The sequence below is a fragment of the Notamacropus eugenii genome, chromosome 2 (genome assembly GCF_028372415.1).
Source record: "Notamacropus eugenii isolate mMacEug1 chromosome 2, mMacEug1.pri_v2, whole genome shotgun sequence".
Lineage (NCBI taxonomy): Eukaryota > Metazoa > Chordata > Mammalia > Diprotodontia > Macropodidae > Notamacropus > Notamacropus eugenii.
This window is the reverse complement of record NC_092873.1, coordinates 387,113,559-387,137,754: the sequence shown is the minus strand read 5'-3', so window position 1 is coordinate 387,137,754 and position 24,196 is coordinate 387,113,559. Positions and strand designations below refer to the sequence as shown.

Below are 24,196 nucleotides of genomic sequence, written 5' to 3'. Positions count from 1 at the left end.
ATGTAGAAAGGATACAGCGTTTGGGGGAAATTGACATGTCAGTGAGTGCTGAGAAATAGAGCTGTAGAATTACAATGCAGCTACTGCTCGGATTTGCTGTTGGGAATTCAGGAGAGCTTTTCTCCCGGTACTGATGTCTCCCTATTCCTAGGGGAGACCCAGCAGCTAGGTAGCCTTCAATCTGTAGCAGGGAAGGGTCCAGAGCAATCCTTGAGTCAGAGAGTGAGGGCTTGGATTGGCAGTCTTAGGAAGAAAATGGGCCCCAAGTTGTAGGGACATCTCCTAACAGAAGGTACTTGATATGAAATGTTAATATTTGTCTCTCTAGATAACAGCGGATTGTCTTTTCCTGCTTATGATCTGGTTTTTCACCCCTCTTGGGTGTGTGCTGGTTTGGGAGTGGTTTTTGTTGACAACCTATCTATATCTGCTCTAGGTCACCCACTTTGAGATGAGTCAGGTGCACAGCCCATCCCTGGCTTTACCAGGGTAATTACACCCAGGTCTTGGTTTCCACTAATACCTAGCTTGCATATTATTTTGCACAATGCTTCATTTGATCCTCACAAGAACCCTGGGGGGGAGGAGCTATGATGATCCTCATTTTATTGGTGAGTAAACTGAGGCTGAGAAGTTAAGTGTCTTATCAAAGGTTGCACAGCTAGCAAGAATCTGAGGTAAGATCATGCCACCATGCTGCCTTAAGAGTTGGCATGATAGCAGAAGAGGAAATTTCATTCACTTTGCTATTCTGCATGGGGTTGAGGAGAATTTGTGGCATTGTTCTCATGCTCTGAATTTAAAGATGACCTCTCTGCACCTCAGCTTCCTCATCTCAAAAAATGGGATTGAACTAGATGATGTTTACAGTCTCCATCATTTCTAAATCCTTATGATCCTATGGCTCTGATGACAATGTTATTTCCCATTCAAGGTTTGCAACCAATGAGGAGAGAGAGAAACAGAGACAGAGACAGAGACAGAGACAGAGAGACAGAGACAGAGAGAGAGGCAGAGACAGAGACAGAGACAGACAGAGACAGAGACAGAGAGAGACAGAGAGAGACAGAGACAGAGACAGAGAGAGACAGAGACAGAGAGAGACAGAGACAGAGAGAGAGAGACAGAGAGGGACAGAGAGAGACAGAGAATGGCATAGTGGAGAGAGCTGGCCTTTGGGGCAGGAAGACTTGAGTTCAAATCCCACCTCTAATATTACTTACTACCCGTGATATCCTGGCAAATCACATAGACTCTCAGTGCCCTAGGCAACTATAAATTGCTGAGCCAGGGCTAATCTGACTGGTACAGGAAGTTTCTTACCAGCAGTTCCCTACATTAGTGAGATCACAGCCCCAGTAAAAGCAAACAAACAAAAACAAGAAAACTTTCTAGCTTAAACTGGTAATGGTGGCAATGACTGCTTTCCTACTCTCTACACCTAGTGTGGAGCAGCTAGGTGACACAGTGATTAGAGCACCAGGCCTGGAGTTAGGAAGACCTGAGTTCAAATCCAGATTCAGACACTTAATAGCTGTATGACCTTGGGCAAAAAAAAACCAAACCCTGTTTTCCTCAGTTTCTTCATCTGCAAAATGAGCTAGAGAAGGAAACATCAGATAATTCCAGTATCTTTGCCAAGAAAACCCCAAATGGGGTCATAAAGAGTTGGAAATGACCAAACAACAGTGACAACAAACATCCAGTGATCCAAAGGCCTAACAACCTGTCAAGCTCAGTTATATGATGTTGAGCAAGTAACTTATTTTCTTTGGGCCTTGATATTCTCAGGTGTAACATGGAAATAACAAAATTCACCTCATAGGATCATAGATTTAGGGAAAAGAAGGGACACTACTACCTGTGATTCTTAGAGGTCACCTAGTCCAATCCCTTCATTTTGTAGGTGGGGAAACTAAGACCTGGGGATGCAAAGTGACTCAACAAAGATAAAGTCAGGACTTGAACCCAGACCCTTTGACTCCAAATTCAGAGTGTATTCCATTACTCTTCATCCTTCCCTCACAAGGACTTTTAGGATGATTAATCAGTTGTCTATAAAAAAAGCTCTGCTCTATTCAGTAAGAAGTCCAAAGTAAATACAAATTATTTCTGTAGCCTTACTGTGTGCACATATGAGTGTATGAAGGGGCGTGTGTCTGTGTGTCTGTGTGTGTCTGTGTGTACGCCTGTGTGTCTGCATAGGTGTGCCCCTGAGCACAGGAAGCACATGTGCCTTTTGGCTTCATTTATACAGGGAACTAATTTAAATACAATCATAAAACACTATACAAACATGAAAAGCTATTTAACGGGGGAAACAGCAATAAAGATTTTCAATACACGCTAATAGAACTGGGAATAAAAACCAAGGAGTTTTTTTTTCTGGGCCCCTTCCCTCTGGTAATATATAAAGCCACTGTTAAAAATTGTGTTTTGATTCTGAATGTATGTGGTACTGACATGGAATCACTTCAATTCAATTCAATAAACATTTATTAAGGGCCTACTTTGTGCCAAGAACTATGCTTAGCACTGGGGACAGAAAAAGAGCAAGGAATTTACAATCTGATGGGAGAGACAATGAGCAAACATATACAAGGCTAGGTATATACAAGATATATAGGAACTAATTAACAGAAGGAAGGCACTGGATTTAAGAGGGATTGGGGGAGGCTTCCTGTAGGAGGTGGGATAAACCAAGGAGGTCAAGAGTCAGAGTGGAGGAAGACGAGAGTTCCAGGCATAAGGAACAGCCAGAGAGAATACCCAGAGCCAAGAGATGGTGTCTTGTTCCTGAAACAGCCAAGGAACCAGTGTCACTGGATTGGAGTACATGGTGGGGTGTACCATGAAAGAAGACTGGAAAGGTAAGCAGGGGCTAGGTTGTCAAGGGCTTTGAATATCAAACAGAACATTTTGTGTTTGATCCTGGAGGTAATTACAAACCACTTGCATTTATAGGGGGATGACATGATCAGACTTACGTTTTAGAAAAATTGCTTTAGTGGTTATAGAGAGAATGAATTGGAGTAGGGAAAGATTTGAGGCAGGTAGACCCACCAGCAGGCTATTTCAGTAACCAAAGTATGAGTTGATGAGGGCACCACAGATCATATACAAGCGTGCAAGAGGGGACAAAGTCACTCCTACCAGAAAGGAAATACTGTTGCCAGATTTACAATTACGATAAAAGAGCTCAAAATGGGATTCTCCAAAGGATACTGAATACCACCATCAGGATACTTTAGGCTTGGCTGGATTATTAAGAAAAACTTTCTAACAATTAGATCTGTCCAAACGTATCAGGGATTGTCTTAAGATTGTCAGTTCCCCAGTTTTGGAAAGCTTTTGTAGATTGTTTAAGCAGAGGCTGAATGATACCCACTTTATATCAATTCAACCAACATTTGACAGGGATGTCTTAGAGGGAAGTCATGCTTCACATAAATATTGGACCAGATGACCTCTTCTAGGAGTAGCCCTGGGTCTTTAGACCAGAACAGATTTTGGTATCTCTGCAAAGACTACTTTAGCTGTCTTCACAATGTTTGCCAGCTAACTTTTGGATAAGCAGTATATCATAAGGTCATTTCTCACCTTGTATCATGTGAGAATCATGTCAACTATCTCAGCATCCATATTATAAGAACCATATTGAAAAATGGCTTGGTTCCCAAAACTACTCAAGTTAAACAATATAGCTTTTTAGATGTCCAAAATTAATTCACAGTCAGCAGCACAACTAGGAATTTGGAGGCCCTCTCACTCCAGAAATATTTCAGAAAAGGCTCAATGTCACTCCTCACTAGCCATGATAATATTTCTTTTCCCAGTATCTTCTACCCAGACTGTGCAACCTAATTCTTTTTATGTCCTACTCAGCTTCTACTGAAGACTTCTATAGTCCTTTTATAGCCTGCTCTGCTCTCTCCCAGACCTCTCCACAGCTTGAAAGTACTTCAGTCCTCCTCCAGAGGAGGATGCACTCTCCAGAGTGCAGAAAAGGTCCTTGTCCAAAACAGAAACACCACAAGATGGGTCATGCAAGTCACAACCCACCAGCATTTCCCCAGACGCCTTTTCTCTTCCACACTGGCCAACACCAGATCTTTGGGGATAATTGTTACCTGGGTGTATGTACTGATTCATAGAAAGATGAGAAGTGGAATTGAATCCTATAGACTTGGGAAACCCATTTCATGCATATGGTTTGGGAATTAGAGGCCACATGGTATAGCAAAGACTATTAGCTAAGTTAGGAAGACCTGGTTCATGTTCTGGTTCTGCCAAGTTGTGTGAGTCACCTCAGCTCTTTGGGTCTTGATCTTCCTATCTGCTTTACTTGGTGTAAATGGGATGATAACAACTAATAATAGAGAGAAGACAGAGCTGTTTAGTCTTCTTTTGCTTGGTATCTTTCCAGAGAAGGGTGATGTTTGTACTGGAAATGACAGAACAAACCTCCAACATTAACTCCAAGTAGTCAATATACAAGATAAATAAGGAACTAGGAGGAGAACACCTCATTGCCCTACCTGCTCCAGGTCAACTACATCCTTAGGTCTTAAAAGAAATTGACAAATATGATTGTTGAGCCATTGTCAGCAATATTTGCAAGATTGTTAAATGTGACTAGGTGACTTTGGGGAAAGGTGTTGGAACTGAAGTCAGGAAGACCTGAGTTTGAATACTGCCTCAAGTGTTTAACTCGCTCTGAGACCCTAGGCAAGTCACAATCTCTAGAAGCTTCAGTTTCTCTCTTTGTACAATGAAGGTAATAACACCCATCTCACAGAGTTATTGTAAAGATCAAAGAAGTAATATATGTAAAGCACTTTGAAAACCTTAAAGTGATGGATTAATGTTAACATGTTGACATTTATAATATTTATTTATATATTTATAATATTATGTTATTATGAACAGCAGCAGTGTTATTACAAGATTTAAAAATGGTAAAGGGCAAATGTTGCCTTGATTGCCAAGACAAGAAAAAAGAACAGAGTCTAATAACTATAGGCCAGTGATCTTGACTTTAATTATTGGTAAAATTCTTTCAAAAGATGGTTGGTGAGTAACTAGAAAGGGAAACAGCGACTAAAAAAATCCAAATGGTTTCATCAAAACCAGGTCATGCCAGACTAACCTCCTTTCCTTTTCTTGACAGGCTTACTTTAGTAATCTAATCTAGTAGTAATCTACTAACAGATTAATGAAATGCTGTGGATACAATTTACCTAGATTTTAGCAAGTTTTTGTAGAGTACCTCATACCATTTTTGTAGAGAAGACAGATGTGGTCTAAACAATAGAATCAGATAGATTCAGGGCTCATTAGATGGTCACATTCAAAGAGTAGTTGTTGTTAATGGCTCATTGACAATGTGGCAGATTTCTAGTAGACTAATCTAGGGATCTGTATTTGGCCCTATGCTGTTTGACATTTTTATGAGACTTGGAGAAAAGCTTACATGGTTATTCATCAAATGTGCAGATAATTGTATTATCTTTCACTCAACTTTGTAATCTGGGAAGGATAGCTAGCACAATGCATGATTAAGTCAGTGGCCAAAAGGATCTTGGCAGGCTAGACAGAGCATTGGCCTTAAACAAATAATGTGAAATTAAGGAGCAAGAAAGTCTGGATTATCAAAAAAAAAAAAAAAAGAAAGAGAAAAAAAACGAAAACCAAAACAATCAAACTCCACCAGCATCATTGTATAGAGTAAGGGAGGAGATCACTGTTGTTTGGAAAAAGATTTGGGGGTTTTAGTAAACAGCAAGCTCAATATAAATTAACAATGTAATAAAATATCCAAGAAAGCTAATGGGGTCTTAGACTGCATTAAGGGAGATGTAGTTCCAGAAATAGGGAGGTGATAGTCCCACCATACTCAGTCCTTTTCTGACTTCATCTGGAAAATTGTGTTCAGTTCTGGGTATCGTGTTTTAAGAAGGACATAAATAATCTGGAGATGAAAGCAACTAGGATGGTGAAGGTCCTTGAGTTGATTACACATAAGGACTGGTTAAAAGAAATGAGCATGTTTAGCTCATAGAAAATAAAATGGGATAAGGAGTCAGCCTGGAGTCAGGAAGACTCACCTTTGTTCAAATTCAGCCTTAAACACTAGTTGCATGGCCTTGGGCAAGTCACTTAACTCTATTTGCCTCAGTTTCCTTATCTGTAAAATGAATTGAAGAAGTAAATGGGAAAGCACTCCAGTATCTTTGCCAAGAAAACCCCAAAAGAAGTCAGGAAGAGTCAGACATGACTGAAAAATGACTGAACAACAAAGAAGACTCAGTGGGGACATGACTGGTTTAATATGAAGTCTTGTCATATGGAGAACATGTTAGATGTATTTAAAAAAGAAAAAGCTTTGTTCAAGTATTTGAAGAGTTGCCATCTTGTGGAGGATAGATTTGCCTTGTTCTCTTTGATTTCAAAGGGCAGAATCAGAAACAAATTGTGGAAATTGTAAAGAGATTAATTTAGTCATGATGTCAGGAAAAACTTCCAAATGATTGTTGTTGTTTAGTTGTGTCTGACTCTTTGTGACCCCACTTGGTGTTTTCTTGGCAAAGATAGTGCAGTAATTCACCATTTCCTTCTCCGGTTCATTTTACAGCTGAGGAAACTGAAGCAAAAAGGGCTAAACCAGGCTGAGGGTAACCAATGAGCCTCACACTTGTCGGTGAATTAGGGGATGTCTACCCCAAGCATGTGAAGAATTCCCCTAGTAGAATGAGTGGATGACAATAATTTGTTCCAATGGCCATGAAGGTTGCTGAGGAAGGCACTGTGGAACACTTAGAGCTTGGTCAGACATAGAGGACACTGTGGTCATCCACTGCATCCCAAGTCATTACCAGTCATCCTGACTTTTGTCTTGCCATTGGACTTCAATGACTCTGGAAGAGAGAGTGAGGCTGATGACTTTGAAACTCTGCCTCACTTAAATCCAATTCACCCACAAGTCAAGACTTCACCCTGTGATGTCATTGGTCCTCTTTAAAAATGAAGGAAAATGACAACAGATGAGAGAAAACTAGGTCTCAGAAACATTGAGCCACTGGTTCAAGGACACTGAGTCACTTATTCAACAGATACTTATTGAGGACCTAATAGGAAACCTAGGAGACATGTTTAAATAACAATAATTATAATAGCTAGCATTTGCATAGCATTTTTAGGATTTGCAAAGTGCTTTGCATATCTCATTGGAACCTTGCAATAACACTGTAAGGTATGTGCTATTTATTATCCCCATTTTATTGCTGAGTAAACTGAGACTAAGAGAAGCAACTTCCAGCCAGTAAGTGTTTGAGGCAGTATGAGAACTTGGGTCTTCTTGACTCCAATTTCAATACTCTATCTACTTCCCTACCTAGACGAATTCCCGCTCCATTATTTACTTGCCCATTATGGGCAAGTCACAAGAATGATATTTTTGCCTAACAGGTTATTTATGGGGAGAATGCTATCTGCAGTGCAAGTCACTTATGGGCATAATAATATTTGAGGCACTTTTGTCACAGGATCATAGTGTGTGGGATGGCTCAGGTCCCTACATAAATCAATTACTCAGAGGCCTCTCAAAGTGATGACAGAAAAGAGTTTTATTCGATTCTCGAGAATCTGGACAATCCCACAGCAGTTCACCTGGAGTAGGAAAGCCGAAGACAAAAATCAGGACAGTGATTTATAAACCCTAACGCAAGTCCCTCCTCCCCCCACTGACCATTATCCTCATTAGCTGAGGATATGGTCTTACATTCTAGACACGAAATCTAACCAATCCCTTTAAAATGAAGACATCGAGGAATTACGCAAGTTTTGTCCAATCATTGAGACCCCAGTACACCACACAGTTTTATACCTTATATGGAACTATTCTATTCCAAAAACACTGCAGCCCCGAGCCTCCAGGCCCCACCTCACCCTTGGGAGAAAACCACAATCTGAGGAGTCTTCACCAAGTCTATCCCACTCAATAGTAAAGAAAGCACTTTGTACATCAAAAATGCTATATGAATGAAATTAAGTGTAAGGAACTGCTAGGTCAGAACAATTAAGCAAAATGTCCTAGGGCTTAAAGGGATCTTAGAAATGAATTAGTCCAACCTGATCTTTTTAAATCTTAGGAAACTGAAGGTGAGAGAGGGGAAATAATTTGATCTAAGTCATGCAAGATGGAAATGGAAGAATCAGGACCTGAACCCAGGTCCACTGACTTCTCATATATCAGTCTGTCTGTCCACTTTGCCATATGGCAGCAGCAGGACAAGACATGGGAACACAGGCTTTCTGCCTCCCACGTCAGTACTCTTCCTATCAGCTAATCCTTTTATGGGAGGTGTCTCTTGGATGTTCTCCTAAACTAGCTATGATTTCGCTGTTCACCCAATAATAAATCTCTTTTCTTTCTGGCTGGACAAGTCACTAAACCTTTAAGGGACTCAGTTTCTTTACCTGTAAAATGGAAATAATAATGCTTGTTTTGCCTACCTCATAGGGTTATTGGGAAGAATGTGCTTTGCAATCTGAAAATCACTAACATAATGCAAGGTATTGTAGAAAATACCTCCAAATGCAATTACTATATGAAACCGTATAGCCTGGAAAATGTGTGTGTTTCCAAAAAGTGCATTTGCCTCAAGTTGGGACCCATTAGCTGAAAAGCAGTTGGAATTTCTCCAAAATAAATGGTCTATGCATTTTCAAGCAAGGTTGCTATTCCCATAGTCAATAAGAAGATTATCTCCTCCCCCTCCTCCTTTTCAGTTGCATGCTTCTCACACCAAAGTTTGGGTAGATGCCCCAACAGCAAACACAGCACCTGAGCTGGGACCAGCTGTATCTTCAGCACCACCTCTTTGTTATACACAGCACAGCCCTATGGAGAGGCTAACATGGTAGAACAGAGAAAGAAACAAGTCCGTTTTACAGACTGATCCCCACTCCACCCCAGATCCAACCCCAAGGGACATTCCCCACAATGTAAACAAGAAAGCAAAATTAGAAAGGACCCAGTGGAGGAACAGGTTCAGAAGAGAAAGAAAGAGAAAATCCCCACAGTTCTCAGTATCTTATCCAAGGTCAGTCTGTGTGCATATATAGAAACAGAGAAAAGAGAATTTCCATTTAAATAGATCTGAAAAAATTTGGTATGCAATCTGAGGTAATACCAGGATTTGGAGCTAGAAGAGAAATTAATGTCCTCACTTTGTAGATGAGAAACTGAGGCACAAAGAGATTATCTTTAGGCTATCCCGGAACATCAGAATTGCTGTTTTTCTAACCAAGGTGCCTTATCCCACAGAAGAGCTGAGCCCTGGATGTTTTTTCTGTGTTTGTTTTTCATGTTTCTCCCACCTGATTGTTGTTTTGCTTTTAAACAGACCTGTGACATCATTAGTGTAAGAAATGCCCATGAAGAAACTCTCTATCAATTCAGATCAGGAAAAGTTCCACAGATTCTAGTCTTCAAGAGTTGTGGATGCCCATCAACTGGGGAATGGCCAAATAAGTTGTTGTATACGATGGTACTGAACTATCATTGTGCTCTAAAAAATGACAAGCAGGGTGATTTCAGAAAAAAATAGAAACTTACATGAACTGATACAAAGTGAAGTGAGTAGAACCAGGAGAACATCATACAGAGTAACAGTAAGACTGTATGATGAAGAACTGTGAATGACAATTCTCAGTAAAGACAATGATCCAAGACAATATCAGTGGACTCATGATGAAAAATGCTGTCTGCCTCCAGAGAAGGAACTGATTGATGTCTTTCTTTCTTTCTTTCTTTCTTTCTTTCTTTCTTTCTTTCTTTCTTTCTTTCTTTCTTTCTTTCTTTCTTTCTTTCTTTCTTTCTTTCTCTCTCTCTCTCTCTTTCTTTCTTTCTTTTTCTTCCTTCCTTCCTTCCTTCCTTCCTTCCTTCCTTCCTTCTTCCCTTCCTTCCTTCTTCCTTTTCTTGTCTATTTCTTTGCACAGAATGACTAATACGGAAATGCTTCACATGATTCACTGTATAGCCTACGTCAGATTGCTTACTGTTTTGAGATGGGGGGGAAGGAGAGGAGAGAATTTGAAAAACAAAAAAAGCAACAAATGTTAAAAATTGTTTTTTCATGTCATTGGGGAAATATTATTTTAAAAAAAGATTTGCCTGCACATGAAGAATTTAGGAGACTTGCCCAAACTAATATCTGTAGGAGTCATGACTAAACCGAGCTCTGTCTCTATCCTACACCACGCTGGCTATTCCCTAGTCATTCAAATTGATTTTCCATTCTTCCTCAAAATCTGCCTTTCATTGTTGCCTGACCATGATATTTGTTATCCTCCAAATATGTCTGTTTGTTCCTCCACATCTTTGTTCATGCTGTTCTCCCTAACTGGAATTCCCTTCTCTTTCTCTCTACCTAAACTAATCTCATCATCTACCCTTCAGAGGCCAGTTTATATCCCATCTCTTCTATGAAGCTGTCTCCTCATTCTCATCAGCCAGACTTTAATCTCTTGGGCAGGAATGATATTTTTGAGTTTCCTTATAATCAACACAGAGCCTAGGAGAGCTCTGAGTACTTAATGGTTTCCAATAATTATCTATTGATTAATGACATCTAACATCTCAAAATACCACTAAATGATGTAACAGACCATTTAAAAATGATCGTTTAACGTAGAAAAAGACTGAGTCTTTAAGCAAATTATATAAAGGCTCATAAAGTAAACTTAATGGTCCCTAGAATCAAATATATCATGTCTCTCAACCCTTGGATGATTCATGAAAATCACCTAATGGTCCACAAAGGTTTTACCTTTTGTGTTTTGCAGGACATAATCAATTGTATCAAAGACTCATTCAAAAGAGTGTGTTACAGTAAAGAAAGTACCAAGATTTGAGTCAGAAACCTGCTTTGAAGTTTTAGTTTCAGCACTTCCTAGCTAAATGGCTTATTAAATGGCTTATTCTCTCTAAAGCTTACTTTTTTCCTTTCTAAAATGCGCTTAATATTTATATTTATATACCAGTAACCTATGTTTAATCTATGCCCTATTATACTGTAATGTTAATGGGAGTTAAAAGATCTTCCCCACTCATTAATGGGCCTCAGGTGGAGCCCGTTAAGGGAAGCTTGATTAGGGGAGGCTTGTTTTGTAGGAAGGCCCACCTCTTTTGTTAATTTCTAATGAGGCACTGGGTCATGAGGGTTGTGATACCCTCCTGCTCTGAAAAAGCTTATATATACTCTGAAGTGAGGTTTTGCTTTGGGGGCTTACTCTATGGAAGAAGGTTATGTGCCAGATGAGACTCTGAGCAGCTGTTAAGGACTCCCCCTGGCTTTGAAAACACAGATTTTGGTGCTTCTCTCTCTGGTAACTATGTATGTAATGGTCAGACAGCTGGATCTGTCTGTTGATCTGTGATGTATGTATTGCTTATGATCAGTCAGTTAGAAGCCCTGTCTGTGGGTCTTTATTTCCCTGCTTGTATTTTCTCTGTTAGTATATGTGATTAAAGAAGATTGTTGACCCCTCAAAAGTTGCTTTCCTTTTAGAAAAGCAGATCTAAGAACCTGTGCTAGCAGGCCCTCCTGGATGTGTCAGGGTGCTTACTGCTACATATACACCATTAACCTATGTGTAATCTATGCCTTATTATACACCACTAAACTATATGTAATCTGTACTCTAATCTGATCCAATGATCCAGGTAAAAGTTTTCTTTTGGGGGTAAGGAAGAACTTCTCATGAAGTCTCTCTGGCTCATGTTCTTACTCAGGGAAACCATAGGAATATTAGTTTCTGACTCATTTTTCTCTCACTTTGAAAGCATGCAAATAGGATATTAGATATCGAATAGATTTTATTTAACTCAACAAAATGTATAGGAAGGGTCCTATCCAAGCCCCATGACCTTCAGGAAAAGGATTAGGGAGGACCCTTTGCTGGCACTGAGTGCATCTGGTGCTAATTGGCACCTCTATTGCCCACAAGAGGAGAAAAAAACTAGAGTTACAGTGAAGACTCACCTACTCAGGAAAATGGAATATAATCCTTCAGGGGAAAAATAGCTATTTAATGAATTAGAGGACTTCCAAGCAGTAAAGACAAAGTTCACAGATTTTTCTTCCTATAATGGCTCTGTGCCTTGTTTTGGGTTTTTTTTATGTATGTGTATTTTTCTGATGTGCCTATTGTTCTATTGTTAGTAGAGAAAAATTATATGGATTTTTTTCTTCCTATCATAGCTGTGCTGATGTTCTATGATTTTGCATGGCGCCATCTTTTTTTGCATGTTTTTCTCAAAAGGGGTCACATGTACCAAGCACCTTTCTCTTGAGGTCCTGAGTGCAGCTTAGCATTCCCCTATGTTTTCCTTGCTTATTTCCTCTACTAACTGGAGCAGATCCTTTTTTGTATATGCACTCCAGCAGCCCACAGAGCAGAGAAGGGTACCTCATCACAATGAAGAAGGATGTTTACCTTCATGCAGTTAAATTCTTCATTGGGTTGTTATGAGTATCAATTGAGATTTTCTTTATATATGCATGTGTATATGAATATAACTAATTGTGTATAATGTATAGAATATATTTAATTATATATAATGCATATTACATGAATATATTGTATATATGAATACATAGTATATATGAATATATATGAAAGCTCTATATAAATGTTAGCTATTAACAATTAAAAGTAAACATATGTTTGGACCATTGGGATGCTGATTACAGTGGACTGATCTTCTTAGACTTGACAGTAGCATGATATGAAAACATATGTGTAATATTCAGGCAATTTTCAGGGTGAAAATGTTTAAGTTCATTTTTGTTCCTTTGGTATGTTTTTATGCTTTTATTTCTTCCCCTGCCTAGCCTGACAGATAACAAAGAATCCCTGGGGAAGAGAAAGTAGTTTCTAGTAGGGATTAGGAAGAAGAGATTGTTTTCAGTATAGGGATCTATGGATGAAGGAAAACACTTGTCTCAAACAGCAGAACAGTTTGGACACACACACACACAGACATACATACACGTGTGCATATATGCACCATATATTGTCATCATGTATATTCACATATATACTGTGCATATGTATATAAATATACAGGAGTATGTATGTATGTGTATACACACACATATATATACATACATATGTAAATATACCTATATGGATATAAATATGACAATACTCTGAATACTCAGTTTCATGAGCATTAAAAGATTACCCCATAGAAAGAACTCTTTCAGTCACTGGCTCTTAGAGAAAAATTGCTTGTACAACAATTTACTGCCCATGTGACCCTGGGCAAGTCATTTAACCCTGTTTGCCTCAATTTCCTCATCTGTAAAATGAGCTGGAGAAGGAAATGAAAAACCATTTCAGTATCTTTGCCAAGAAAACCCCAAATGGGGTCACAAAGAGTTGCACACAACTAAAACAACTGAACCACATGGGCCAGGCACTATGCTAAGCACCAGGGATCCAAATACAAAAAAAAAATAACAATCCCTCCCCTCCAGGAGCTGGCATTCAAATGAGGGAAAGACAGCACATCAAAGAGAACTAAAGAGTAGATAAAATATCCGCTTGAGGGGAAGTGGTGACAAAGTTCAGAGAATCAGAATCCCCCAGAAAGAAAAATGAAACATGTCCTCCAAATGGCCCAAACCATCTTCAAAATAGAGGCTTCTGGGAGGAGCTCATCAATAGAAGGGGGCCAGCACGGCAGAAGGGAGGAACCAAAGGAAGAAAGGAAAGTCATCTTCAACATTAGGTACTAAATGCTGACCTCTTTGAACACAGTGAGAAAGAATAGCCCTGGAGGGACCTATTTTGCTGGGACTTATTTTAATAACTCTCTCGTTTTTCTAGGAAATAGTGAAAAATCCAGAATTCATTCTTGGAGGAGCCACAAGAACTGATGTTTGTCAAGGGGAACTTGGTGAGTGTGTTTTCTTTTGCTGGCAGCCCGAAGAGCTGAGCTTAAACAGTTATGCCATTCTCAAAGTGTTTCAACAAATCGTGATGGAAACAGGAGTCCACTGAGTAACAGGAGCTGTAGCAAGAGAAGACGTGTTGTGGCAGTGACAGCAAAGGACATGAAGACAAAGGCTCTGGGTTTGAATTCCCAGCTCCGCTCCTTACAACATGGGTTGGCCAAGTAAATCATTTCATCCCTCCAGGCCTTGGTTTCTTCCTCTGTAAAAGGAAAGGGTTGGATCAGATGATCTCTAAGATCTGTTTCAGCTCCTAAGCCTAAGATTAAATAATCATTCATTTCCTCTGCACCCACTGGGTTTGATCCTGATCAATATAGAATACGTGTACCCCATCTAAACTACCTTGATTAATAATCATTTTCCCTTATTTATATAAAGTCACAAATTCCACTGGACAATGTGGTGAGACAAAACTATTTTTGTACATGAATTCTATATTGATCAGGATCAAACCCAGTGGGTGCTGAGAAAATGAATGATTATTCAATCTTAGGTTTAGGAGCTGAAACAGACCTTAGAGATCATCTGATCCAATCCTTTCCTTTTACAGAGGAAGAAACCAAGGCCTGGAGGGATGAAGTGATTTACTTGGCCAACCCATGTTGCAAGGAGCAGAGAGGTGCCAAATTATAAAAATCCAATTTCTTACATTAAAAAAAAATGGCTATTTCACAAGTTAATTGTGGACTTGACCCTGCATCAGTTTCCGTATATTCTAAATCAGAGATGTTAAATGTAGGACCTTACATGGACCCCACAATATTCCCCAACGTATCAGATTAACATGTAATTGGGAAATATTCAGCAAACTAATAAAACACAATATAAGATAGATTATGTTAATATGTGATTTTTCTAACTCAACATAGAAGTCACAAATCGTGTAAATCTTCTTTCTAGTTGAGTTTGACACCACCATTCTAAATCACCACCACCTCCCACAATTTGCATATACTGCTAATGCCAAGTGTATCTTCACTGGCACACTCAAAGTCAGTTATGTTCCTCACTCTTCTAATTTGTGACTGAATCAGTCCCTGAACCAGCTGCTATACCAAAGCTGACTTTGAAAACTCACTGGTAGAGTGAAAGAAAAGTCCCTGAAGGTAGGAGAATAAATTACGTCTATTTTCTCCGTCCCCCGCTTCCTTTCACCAAGATTAATGACAGCACTGAGACGTCTACAAAGTTAGAGCAATCTAAGGCTACGTTGTGTACTGGAAAGAATACAGAATACAGAACCAGAGGACCTACGGTCAAATTCCAGTTCTTTCTACCTAACCTCTCTAGGCCTCCCTTTCATTGTGACTATGAAAACCCTTCCAATTCTAAATCTATGACTTTATAATCCTATATGACACTGATTATTTCAGAATTCAGATAGGAGCTGGACTGAAATTTAACATTTTACAGTTTATGGAAAATACGCTTTCCTAAGAAAGTTAATAATGCAATCTAGAGAACAAGGAGAACTATTTTCAAGGACTTTATATATATATACATACATATATATATATATATACATATATATATACATACACACGTACATATATGTATATATAGATATAGATATATACATACATAAATCAGAGACAGAATGGGGGTATCAATTAATTGTGTCCTTGGGAAGTCACTTAACCTGTCTGAGTTTTCTAACACATGAAATGGGGGGTGGGAGGTGGGTAGAGAGGAAGAGGTGACTAGATCATCTCTTAAGATATTAGAGGCAACTAGATGGCACAGTGGACAGAGTCCTGGACCTGAATTTTTTTTTTAAAGTTGAGTTCAAATTCTGATTCAGACACTTACTAGCTGTGCAATATGAGGCAAGTCATTTAACCTCTGTTTGAGGCTGTTTGCCTCAGCTTCCTCATATGTAAATGCGGATAATAATAATACTTATTATTAGTAATAATAATTTCAAAGCTGTTGTTGGGGATTAAACTAAGATGCTTGCAAACTGTTTAGTGCAATGCCTAGTTCAGTGCAAGGGATGCTTGCTAGTTATTGTTATAGAAGAGCAGCTAGGAGACGAAGCGGATAGAACCCTAGGTCTGTGTGACCCTGAGCAAATCACTTAACCATGTTTACTTCAGTTTCCTCATCTATAAAATGAGCTGGAGAAGGAAATGGTAAATCACTACAGTATCTTTGCCAAATATGTCCCAAATGGGGACACAAAGAATTAGATATGATTGAAACAACACAACAGCGTCATTATTACATTTTTAGGTCCTAGTTTTTGTTTATATCAGATCTACTTATTCATCAAAGTGTGTTCTGGAAGTATTTCTACTAAATTATGCTTTGTTAATTTCAAAAATTTCTGTGATTTAGACATTTTATTAATTTGGACTGATCTCCCAAATTAATGAGATGTTAGACATTAAGTGGGAGACCAGATCTTGCCCTTGTCTATTTCTTTCCTCCACATCTCAGAAGTCCCTAAGGTATCCAAATTTCTGAGTTGGAAAGGACCATCATCTAATCCAACTCTCTACTTTTACACCTGAAGAAACAGACCCAGAAAAAATAAAGGAAACTGCTCAAAGTTCCACAGCTGCTTAGTGGCAAAGCTACAGTTAAAGTCTAGCATTTATGGCTTTCAATCCAGTGTACTTGTTGATAGATGTTCTCAAGGATTTAAGATTAAAAAAGAAGTTTCCTGGCTTATAATACTGGATGGTACACATTTCTGAAAGGATCAACCTCATAGTTAACCTTTGATGCAGTTGGTGCCATGATCTGGAAACAAAGTATGAGATGCTGCCCATCTGATTCATTTGGTTGGACCAATCCAATTGCAAAGCAATTTTTTTCTAGAGTCTTGTACGATGTGACATGAGCGTCTGACTTACCTCCTCAGCTGACAATCCAAGGTGTTTTTGCTTGAGTAGGCATGAGTTGCTTCACCTTTACTTGAGGAAATAACAAATTCTTTATTTGTCTAAAAATGACCAAGCCTTTATAGCTTGGAGATTGAAAATCGGTTGTTACACTTTTATCATAATCTCCAGCTAACCTTTAGCCACACCCCTCTCAAGTTGGACATTAAAGAGCAGGAGTTTCTGTTCCTGTAACTGCCACCCTACCCAAATAGAATGGGTATGAATACTATCCTCATGCTGTCGCTTACTTGTAATTGCTAACTCACATAGGGTTTGCATGAAAACTAATCTCTGTGTTGACACCTCCTTGTGACTGCCACGCAAGTCAAGTTACATGTGAATTCAACCAAAGAACTATGAAAATGGGAAATTCCTAATGCCTGAGCAGAGAAACTGTGTGGAGTAGCTGGAAAGCTGACTGATAGCCAAGGTCATAAACATTCTATGACTTCTTTTTTATATTATTCTATTTGTTTTCAGTGTTGTACAATCACTTCCACATATCTTGGATTTTTTTCCCCTCCCTCACTCCCTTCCCCCCTACCTCCCCATTCCCTCCCTGAGATGGTATACAGTTTTATATAGGTTCTACACATACATTCCTATTAAATACATTTTCACCTTAGTCATGTTGCATAGAAGCATTAAAATGAGTGGGAGAAATCATAAAACAAATCTATGACTTCTAAGGTCATAGAAAACCAGGAATTGGAATAACCCAGAATTGGACTTCCTGGTTTCATTTTTCATTGTTTATCTTTTGCTTGGTAAACCTCTCTCTACCATGATGAGATGATTTTCTCTGAAGCTTAGAAGTTATATGGACATCTGGTGAATGGTATATTTCTCGGAAATCCACCCTGGATCAAATGAGTGTAATTCTTCTCCACCTCCCCCTACCCCCAATGATGACTGCTGGCATTCCAGTGATTCCACTGGGACTATGAGACAACAAACATCTGAATGAAAATTTGAGCCAGCAGCTCATTCCATTGATTATCTGGATATTTCCAGATATCCACATTCAAATATTTTGCATCCTCTCCCACCTCCCAGCACCTACCACAGTGCTTATGCACGTAGTAGGTACCTAAATGGATATTTATTGAACGAACCTGTTTGAATCTGATGTGGTATTGAAAAAATGTCTGTATATTTGTCTTAAATTTGTTAGCCATATTCCACAAGTGCTGACAAAATAGCAAAATCTTAAAAATGTCAGATAATTGAAAACAGCCTCACATTCTGATCCACTCTTAAGATCAACAAAAACATTAGAAGCTCAGCGCAGTGCTACACAAGCAGGGCAAGGAGAGTTAAACTCCCACTTGTATAAGTTCTTCCTGACCTCAGCCCACTGCTCTCACCGTCTCAGGAGCTCAGCTCTCATTGACCTTGGAAGGAAACCTCTTTCTGTAGTTTTACTCTGTATTCTCTTTCAGTCTTCTCTTCACCAACCTCCTGGTGACTCTGGAAAACTTGTTTCTCTGCCCTATTTCCCACTCTCATTGGGAACCCTAGTGAACTGAAAAAACCAGCAAGTAATGCCTTACTTCACTCCCTACTCTCCCATCAGGGGCAGCTGGGTGATGCAGTGGATAGACCAGGAGTCAGGAGGACCTGAGTTCAAAATCTCACCTCAGACACTTGACACTCACTAGCTGTGTGACCTTGGGCAAGTCACTTAACCCCAATTACCTCATCTTGGATCATTTCTAGTCATCCTGATGAATATCTGGTCACTGGATTCAGATGGCTCTGGAGGAGAGGTGAGGCTGGTGACCTACACAGCCCTCCCTCACTCAAAACAAAGTCAGGTGCAAGTCATGTCACTATTTCTCTGTTGTCATGGTCTGTCTTCTTTGGCAACAGATGAACACACTCTCCAGTCATCTCCCCCTTGACAAGTACCTTGCTGTATGAAGATCAGGTACCCTTCCCACCCAACACCTACACCTTTCTGAAACTCTAAACCAGAGGAGGGGAACCTGTAGCCTTGAGGCCACGTGTGGCCCTGTAGGTCCTCAAGTTTAGCCCATTAACTTTGAGGTTGCAGATTCCCCACCCCCGCTAAACAATCATCAAACCTATTCTTCCTTTGTTCTTGGATGAGGTGTATCAATCTACTCCCCAATGCTTCCATTCACCATCCCTGTAACTTTCTAGACTAAAATTCCTTCCTCAGCTCCCAGTTCCCCTTTCTGTGTTGTCACTCCCATTGGAATATAAGCACCTTAAGGGTAGGGACTATATTTACTTTTGTATTTTTTAATCTTAGTGCTTAGCAAAATGCTGGGCATATTGTAAGTGCTTAACAAATGATTTTTCATTATTTCGTCATCCATCTACATTCCTGTCTGAGTCCAGCAGAAGCTGCTGGGGATAGTTACTCTACTATTTATGATGGTCATGCCTTCACTGACAAAACCTTGTGTCCTTTGGTTGAGAGAAAGGTGGAATTACAGTCAACACATGCTGGAGCCATGTGTTCTGAAAATGGGGAATGTTCATTTTGCAAAGTTGCCAAGAATATGACAGTTCTTTATGATAAACTGGTCCAGGGAGAAGAGGAGGCAGACGGAAGATCCATGGAGATTTTTGTCAGCATTCTCCCCATTAAAAAAGATACCACAAAACACATGGTCGCATCTGGAACTTCCCCCAGCCTCTTCTTGCATGTAAGCTTGCTGTATTTACTGTAGTTTGTGATGAAAACAATGATGTATGGTTTGCAATTTGCAGGAGACTGTTGGCTCTTAGCAGCCATTGCCTCTCTTACACTTAATGAGAAGACTTTGGCTAGAGTTGTGCCCCACGACCAAAATTTTGGCCCTGGTTATGCTGGAATATTTCACTTTCAGGTAAGTGGGAAGAAAAGCCTAATGAGCTTATTTCTTATGGGACCTGGGTAGCCAAAAAATATACTTAATATGCCTGATCATTTCAGACAGAATACAATTAGACCTTGCTTTTATTGAACAGTTATAGTCCTAAGATACATGCCAATCGTTTTCTGCAAATAAAACCGTATTTTAAGTAGATTAGATGGCCATTTGAAGATGAACCATGGTAGATCTTTTTGCAAATAAACAATCAGCTTTTATGTTATCTTTGTGATGAATCTGGATTTTCAGTGTCTATACCTGTAACACCGACATGTCTGAATTACTATATAATTTCAAAAAGATCCTCTGCACTGAAAAAAATGGTCACATGAAGTTATTAAGAGAGAAAAGTACTGAGGGAAACAGAAAAACAAAAAGCAAAAGAAGCACACAGGGAGACTCAAAGGCCTCAGTTGATGGGGCCATGTGGAAACAATGATATCTCTCAACCATACACAAAGACCAAAAGTTTATGTTTCTTGCTTTCACCTCACCCCCCTTCTTGGCACACTCTCCTCATCTTCTCTCCCACCAGAAGTCTCATACTGCCCCAGGCCTTTCTGGAAATGGAATGATTGATTTGAGAAATTAATTCACTTTAAGGTATTAGTGACTGATAACAGAGGCAGCATGCTGTGGTGGATAGGTCTTGGAGTCAGAAAGAATTACCTCTGTACATATTGGCCGAGTGAATCTGAGCAAGTCACTCACCTCCAGGTGTCCCATCTTACACCTGTGAAATCACTGCTCTGGTAAAAACAAAAACAAAAATTTAAATCTGTTAGCTCAGTTTTAACCTGATTACCAGTGTATTTGTTTTCCCATGATGGAGATATTTTAATGAGCATTTTTGGAAGCGGCAATGTTCATCTGGGTCTGGGTAGTAGTATGTGTTTGTCTTTCGTTGCCGAAGAAGACCATGCCATCAGAGTCAATGACATGACTTTCACTTGACTTTGTTTTGAGTGAGGGAGGGCTGTGCACGTCGCCAGCCTCACTTCTCCTCCAGAGTTATCTGAATCCAGTGACCAGATATTCATCAGGATGACTGAAGATGACCCAGGATGAGGCAATTTGGGTTGAGTGACTTGCCCAAGGTCACACAGCTAGGGAGTGTCAAGCGTCTGAGGTGTATAGAGACAAGGTGAAAGAATAGGACCAGACTGCTCCATTTACACCTAACTGATGTTAATCTTCTTCCTTTATTTCATCTCATTTTTCTTTATAAAAAAGTAGGTGAGGAAGGCAAAGGGAGGAAACATTATAATAGGATGTGATAGAAGAAAAGAACCTAACAATCATAACCATGAGTATGAAAAGTACGAACTTACCCATAAAATGGATAGAAAAAAATAGATTCAACAATATGTTGTTTACTAAAACACATTTAAAACATAAATTATTCATACATACTTAAAATGAGGGGTTAGAGTAACATTTTTTTATGCCTTAGCTGAATTCAAAAAACCAAGGCTGGTAATAGTGATCTCAGACAAAGCAACTGTAAAAATAGACAGTGCTAAATGAAATAAACAGGAAAACTATATTATGCTTAAAGCATCATGGTTAATAAAGCAATAGCAATACTAACTATGCATTGAATGGCACAGTCATGGGAATTTAAAAAGCTAACCAAACTGTATGGGTAAATAGAGAGGGAAGCAATAATTACTGCGAACTTCAACAGCCCCTTTTAGGCTGGGACGTATCTACTAAAAAAAAAGAAAACAAGAGTTACTAACAGTTACTTAGAGTTATTAGCAAGAGTTAGTAAACTGAATAGCATTTCATAAAAAATAGATTGACCTCTAGCAATTACTAAATGGGAATTATGAGAATTCAACATATTTCTTGGCTTTATGTGGCACACTTACAAAACTTGATCATGTGCTAGAGAATAACAAACATAAACAAATGTCAAAAAACAGAAATATACACATTTTACTAAACACAATACAATAAAAAATTATAATTAAGAAGGAAGAATTTGAAGAAAAGATTCAAACCTAAATAGAGACAAAATAATATAATCCCAAGGAATGATTGGATCAAAGAACAAACATAGGAACAATAAATTTCTATGAAAGAAAATAATGAGACTAATTTGATCAAAAAGGCAATATTTGATCTAAAGAAATATATCTCTAATGACAGCATTTCCAGGACTTTGGCACCTAGGTAAAGGAGATCTTTGAAGACTGAAGGGTATCTTCCCGGTTCTCTCATATCAAATTATAAAATTAGAAACCTCCCTCACTACATAACAAGTGCTCACATTTATCTCAAATTTCAAGATTTTACCAAGCACTCTCTTCACAACAAACCTATAAAATAAGTACTATAAATATCATCACCCCCATTTTACATAAGGAAACCAAGACGATGGCAGCAGGTTAGTGACATACATAGCTTTTAAATGTCTGAGGCAAGCTCTGAACCCAGGTCCCCTGATTATAAATCCAGCATTATGTCCTCTATACACAGAAACAGTACTTGTGCCAAGGTGACAATGCCTCCTTTCCTTGCCCACAGAACTGGAGTTTTTTTAATCTTCTATCTTGTGCATACTATCTTCCCTGAGTTTTCCCTGGTAGAAACTTACCCTCCCACCCTCAAGTTTCCTCTGCCACTGCCAGAGTTTTTTCTTCACACTAGAGGCTGGCAGTCATGGCAGATGCCAACAGATCTTCTCTCAACACACTAGTGTTTTCTTAACTCAACAGCTTTGGAACTGATGGGATAGACTGGAGCCAGTAAGTAGAAGATATCTCTGCTTCAAGCCTCCCCAGTTCCACATTAATTTTTGTTTAGCTGTTTTTCAGTCATGTCTGACTCTTTGTGATCCCATTTGAGATTTGCCTGGCAGAGATACTGAAGTGGTTTGCCATTTCCTTTTCCAGCTCATTTTACAGATGAGGAAACTGAGGTAAACACAGTTAAGCAATTTGCCCAGGGTCATAGAACTAGTAAGCATCTGAGGCCAGATTTGAATTTAGGAAGAGATGTCTTCCTGACTGTATGCCTGGCATTCTATCCACAGTGCCACCCAGCTGCCCCTATATTAAAGTACAGTTATCAAAACAGTTTTAAAAAACAAGTTCATGGTCCCCAAGTTAAGAACCCTTACTCTAGTTCCTACCCTACATCACCTCACAAGTGAGGCAATATAGCTTTGTGGATGGAATGCTGGAGTTTAAGTCAGGAAGACCTGGGTTCAAATCCTACTTCTGACCCTTAATTAGCTATGTGACCTTAGGCAAGTCATTTACCTTCTCTGAGCCTTTGTTTCCTTATTAGTAAAATGAAGGGGTTCAGCTAAATAGCCTTTAAAGTCCCTTCCAGCTCTAGACCTATGATCCTAAGTACAATGTCATTTCTTTTTCTTTTCTTTTAAGTAAATGCTAGTACAAAATAGGAAGATGCAGGTGCATGGGTGCTATATGGCCAGTTAGGTCATTTGGGCCATCCTGAATCACTTTGTTCTTCCTATCTGAATGCCAGTCATTAGAATACCTTAATGGGAAGACATTATTCCCAACCGCTTGCTGCTTTAGGGAGCATAGGCCCCTGATCGCTCATTAGACATCTGTCCAAATCTTATCTACCCCATGTGTGAAGTTCCTAACAGCAGGAAAGAATGTCCATGAATTTAGCAATCACAAGCAGTTCCATGAACATCTGTCAAGAGGTGTGAGATTCCCTTTACAAAGAACAGAAATCTGAATTTACCCTCTGGCAGGCAGCTTGCTGCTGTGCTCAACTGAGTTCTGACATCTCACCATTTAAGATTCCATAACAGAACTCTGGAGAAATGAAAACAAAAAAATAGCCCTCTGGCCTGACCCAGGGTAATTAATTGATGCAGAGAAATGGTCAATGTCCAACAGCATAGCTATAAAGACACAGCTGCTGCTGCCACTGTATTTACCATCTCCTTCCATTATCCTCTGCTCCTCGTTGAAGCCTCAGGATTTTCATTCTGTAACATAATAAGGAGTGTCAGATGGGGAAAGAAGGAAGGAAAAAGGAGGAAGACTGAATTTTAAAAGGAGAAGCTCTAAGATCATTGCATGACCCCCTGTCCTCATCTGGCCCTGTGCTACCATTCTCAAGGGTGAGCACACTAACCCTCCCAGCTCCCCTTTCCCCAGGGTGTAAGTTGGCCATGGAATACTATTTTAATACAGCATTTCTTGTGTGAATGGAAAAACCAAACAGACAGGCAGACAGGAAGACAGACAGAAAACAGGGTAAGTCTGGTCTAGGTGGAACCACCTATGCTGAGGATATTGATGAGCATTAAGGATACAGTTAGAAGGCTGTTGATCAGCTGGAACAGGGGTAGGAAAGTGGGCAGCAAAGGAGATGCCATAATAGATGAGAGAAGGTGCTACAT

General features: G+C 39.4%; 1 protein-coding gene across 1 annotated transcript in view; it reads left to right on the top strand.

Annotated features, from left to right (window-relative positions):
* CAPN9 (calpain 9) overlaps positions 1-24,196 on the top strand; it is a 62,685-nt gene that overhangs the window by 1,062 nt on the left and 37,427 nt on the right. Inside the window, exons 2-3 of the mRNA XM_072647461.1 lie at positions 13,900-13,969; positions 19,658-19,776. Coding sequence (XP_072503562.1) covers positions 13,900-13,969; positions 19,658-19,776 — 189 coding nt within the window. The remainder of the gene's footprint in view (positions 1-13,899; positions 13,970-19,657; positions 19,777-24,196) is intronic.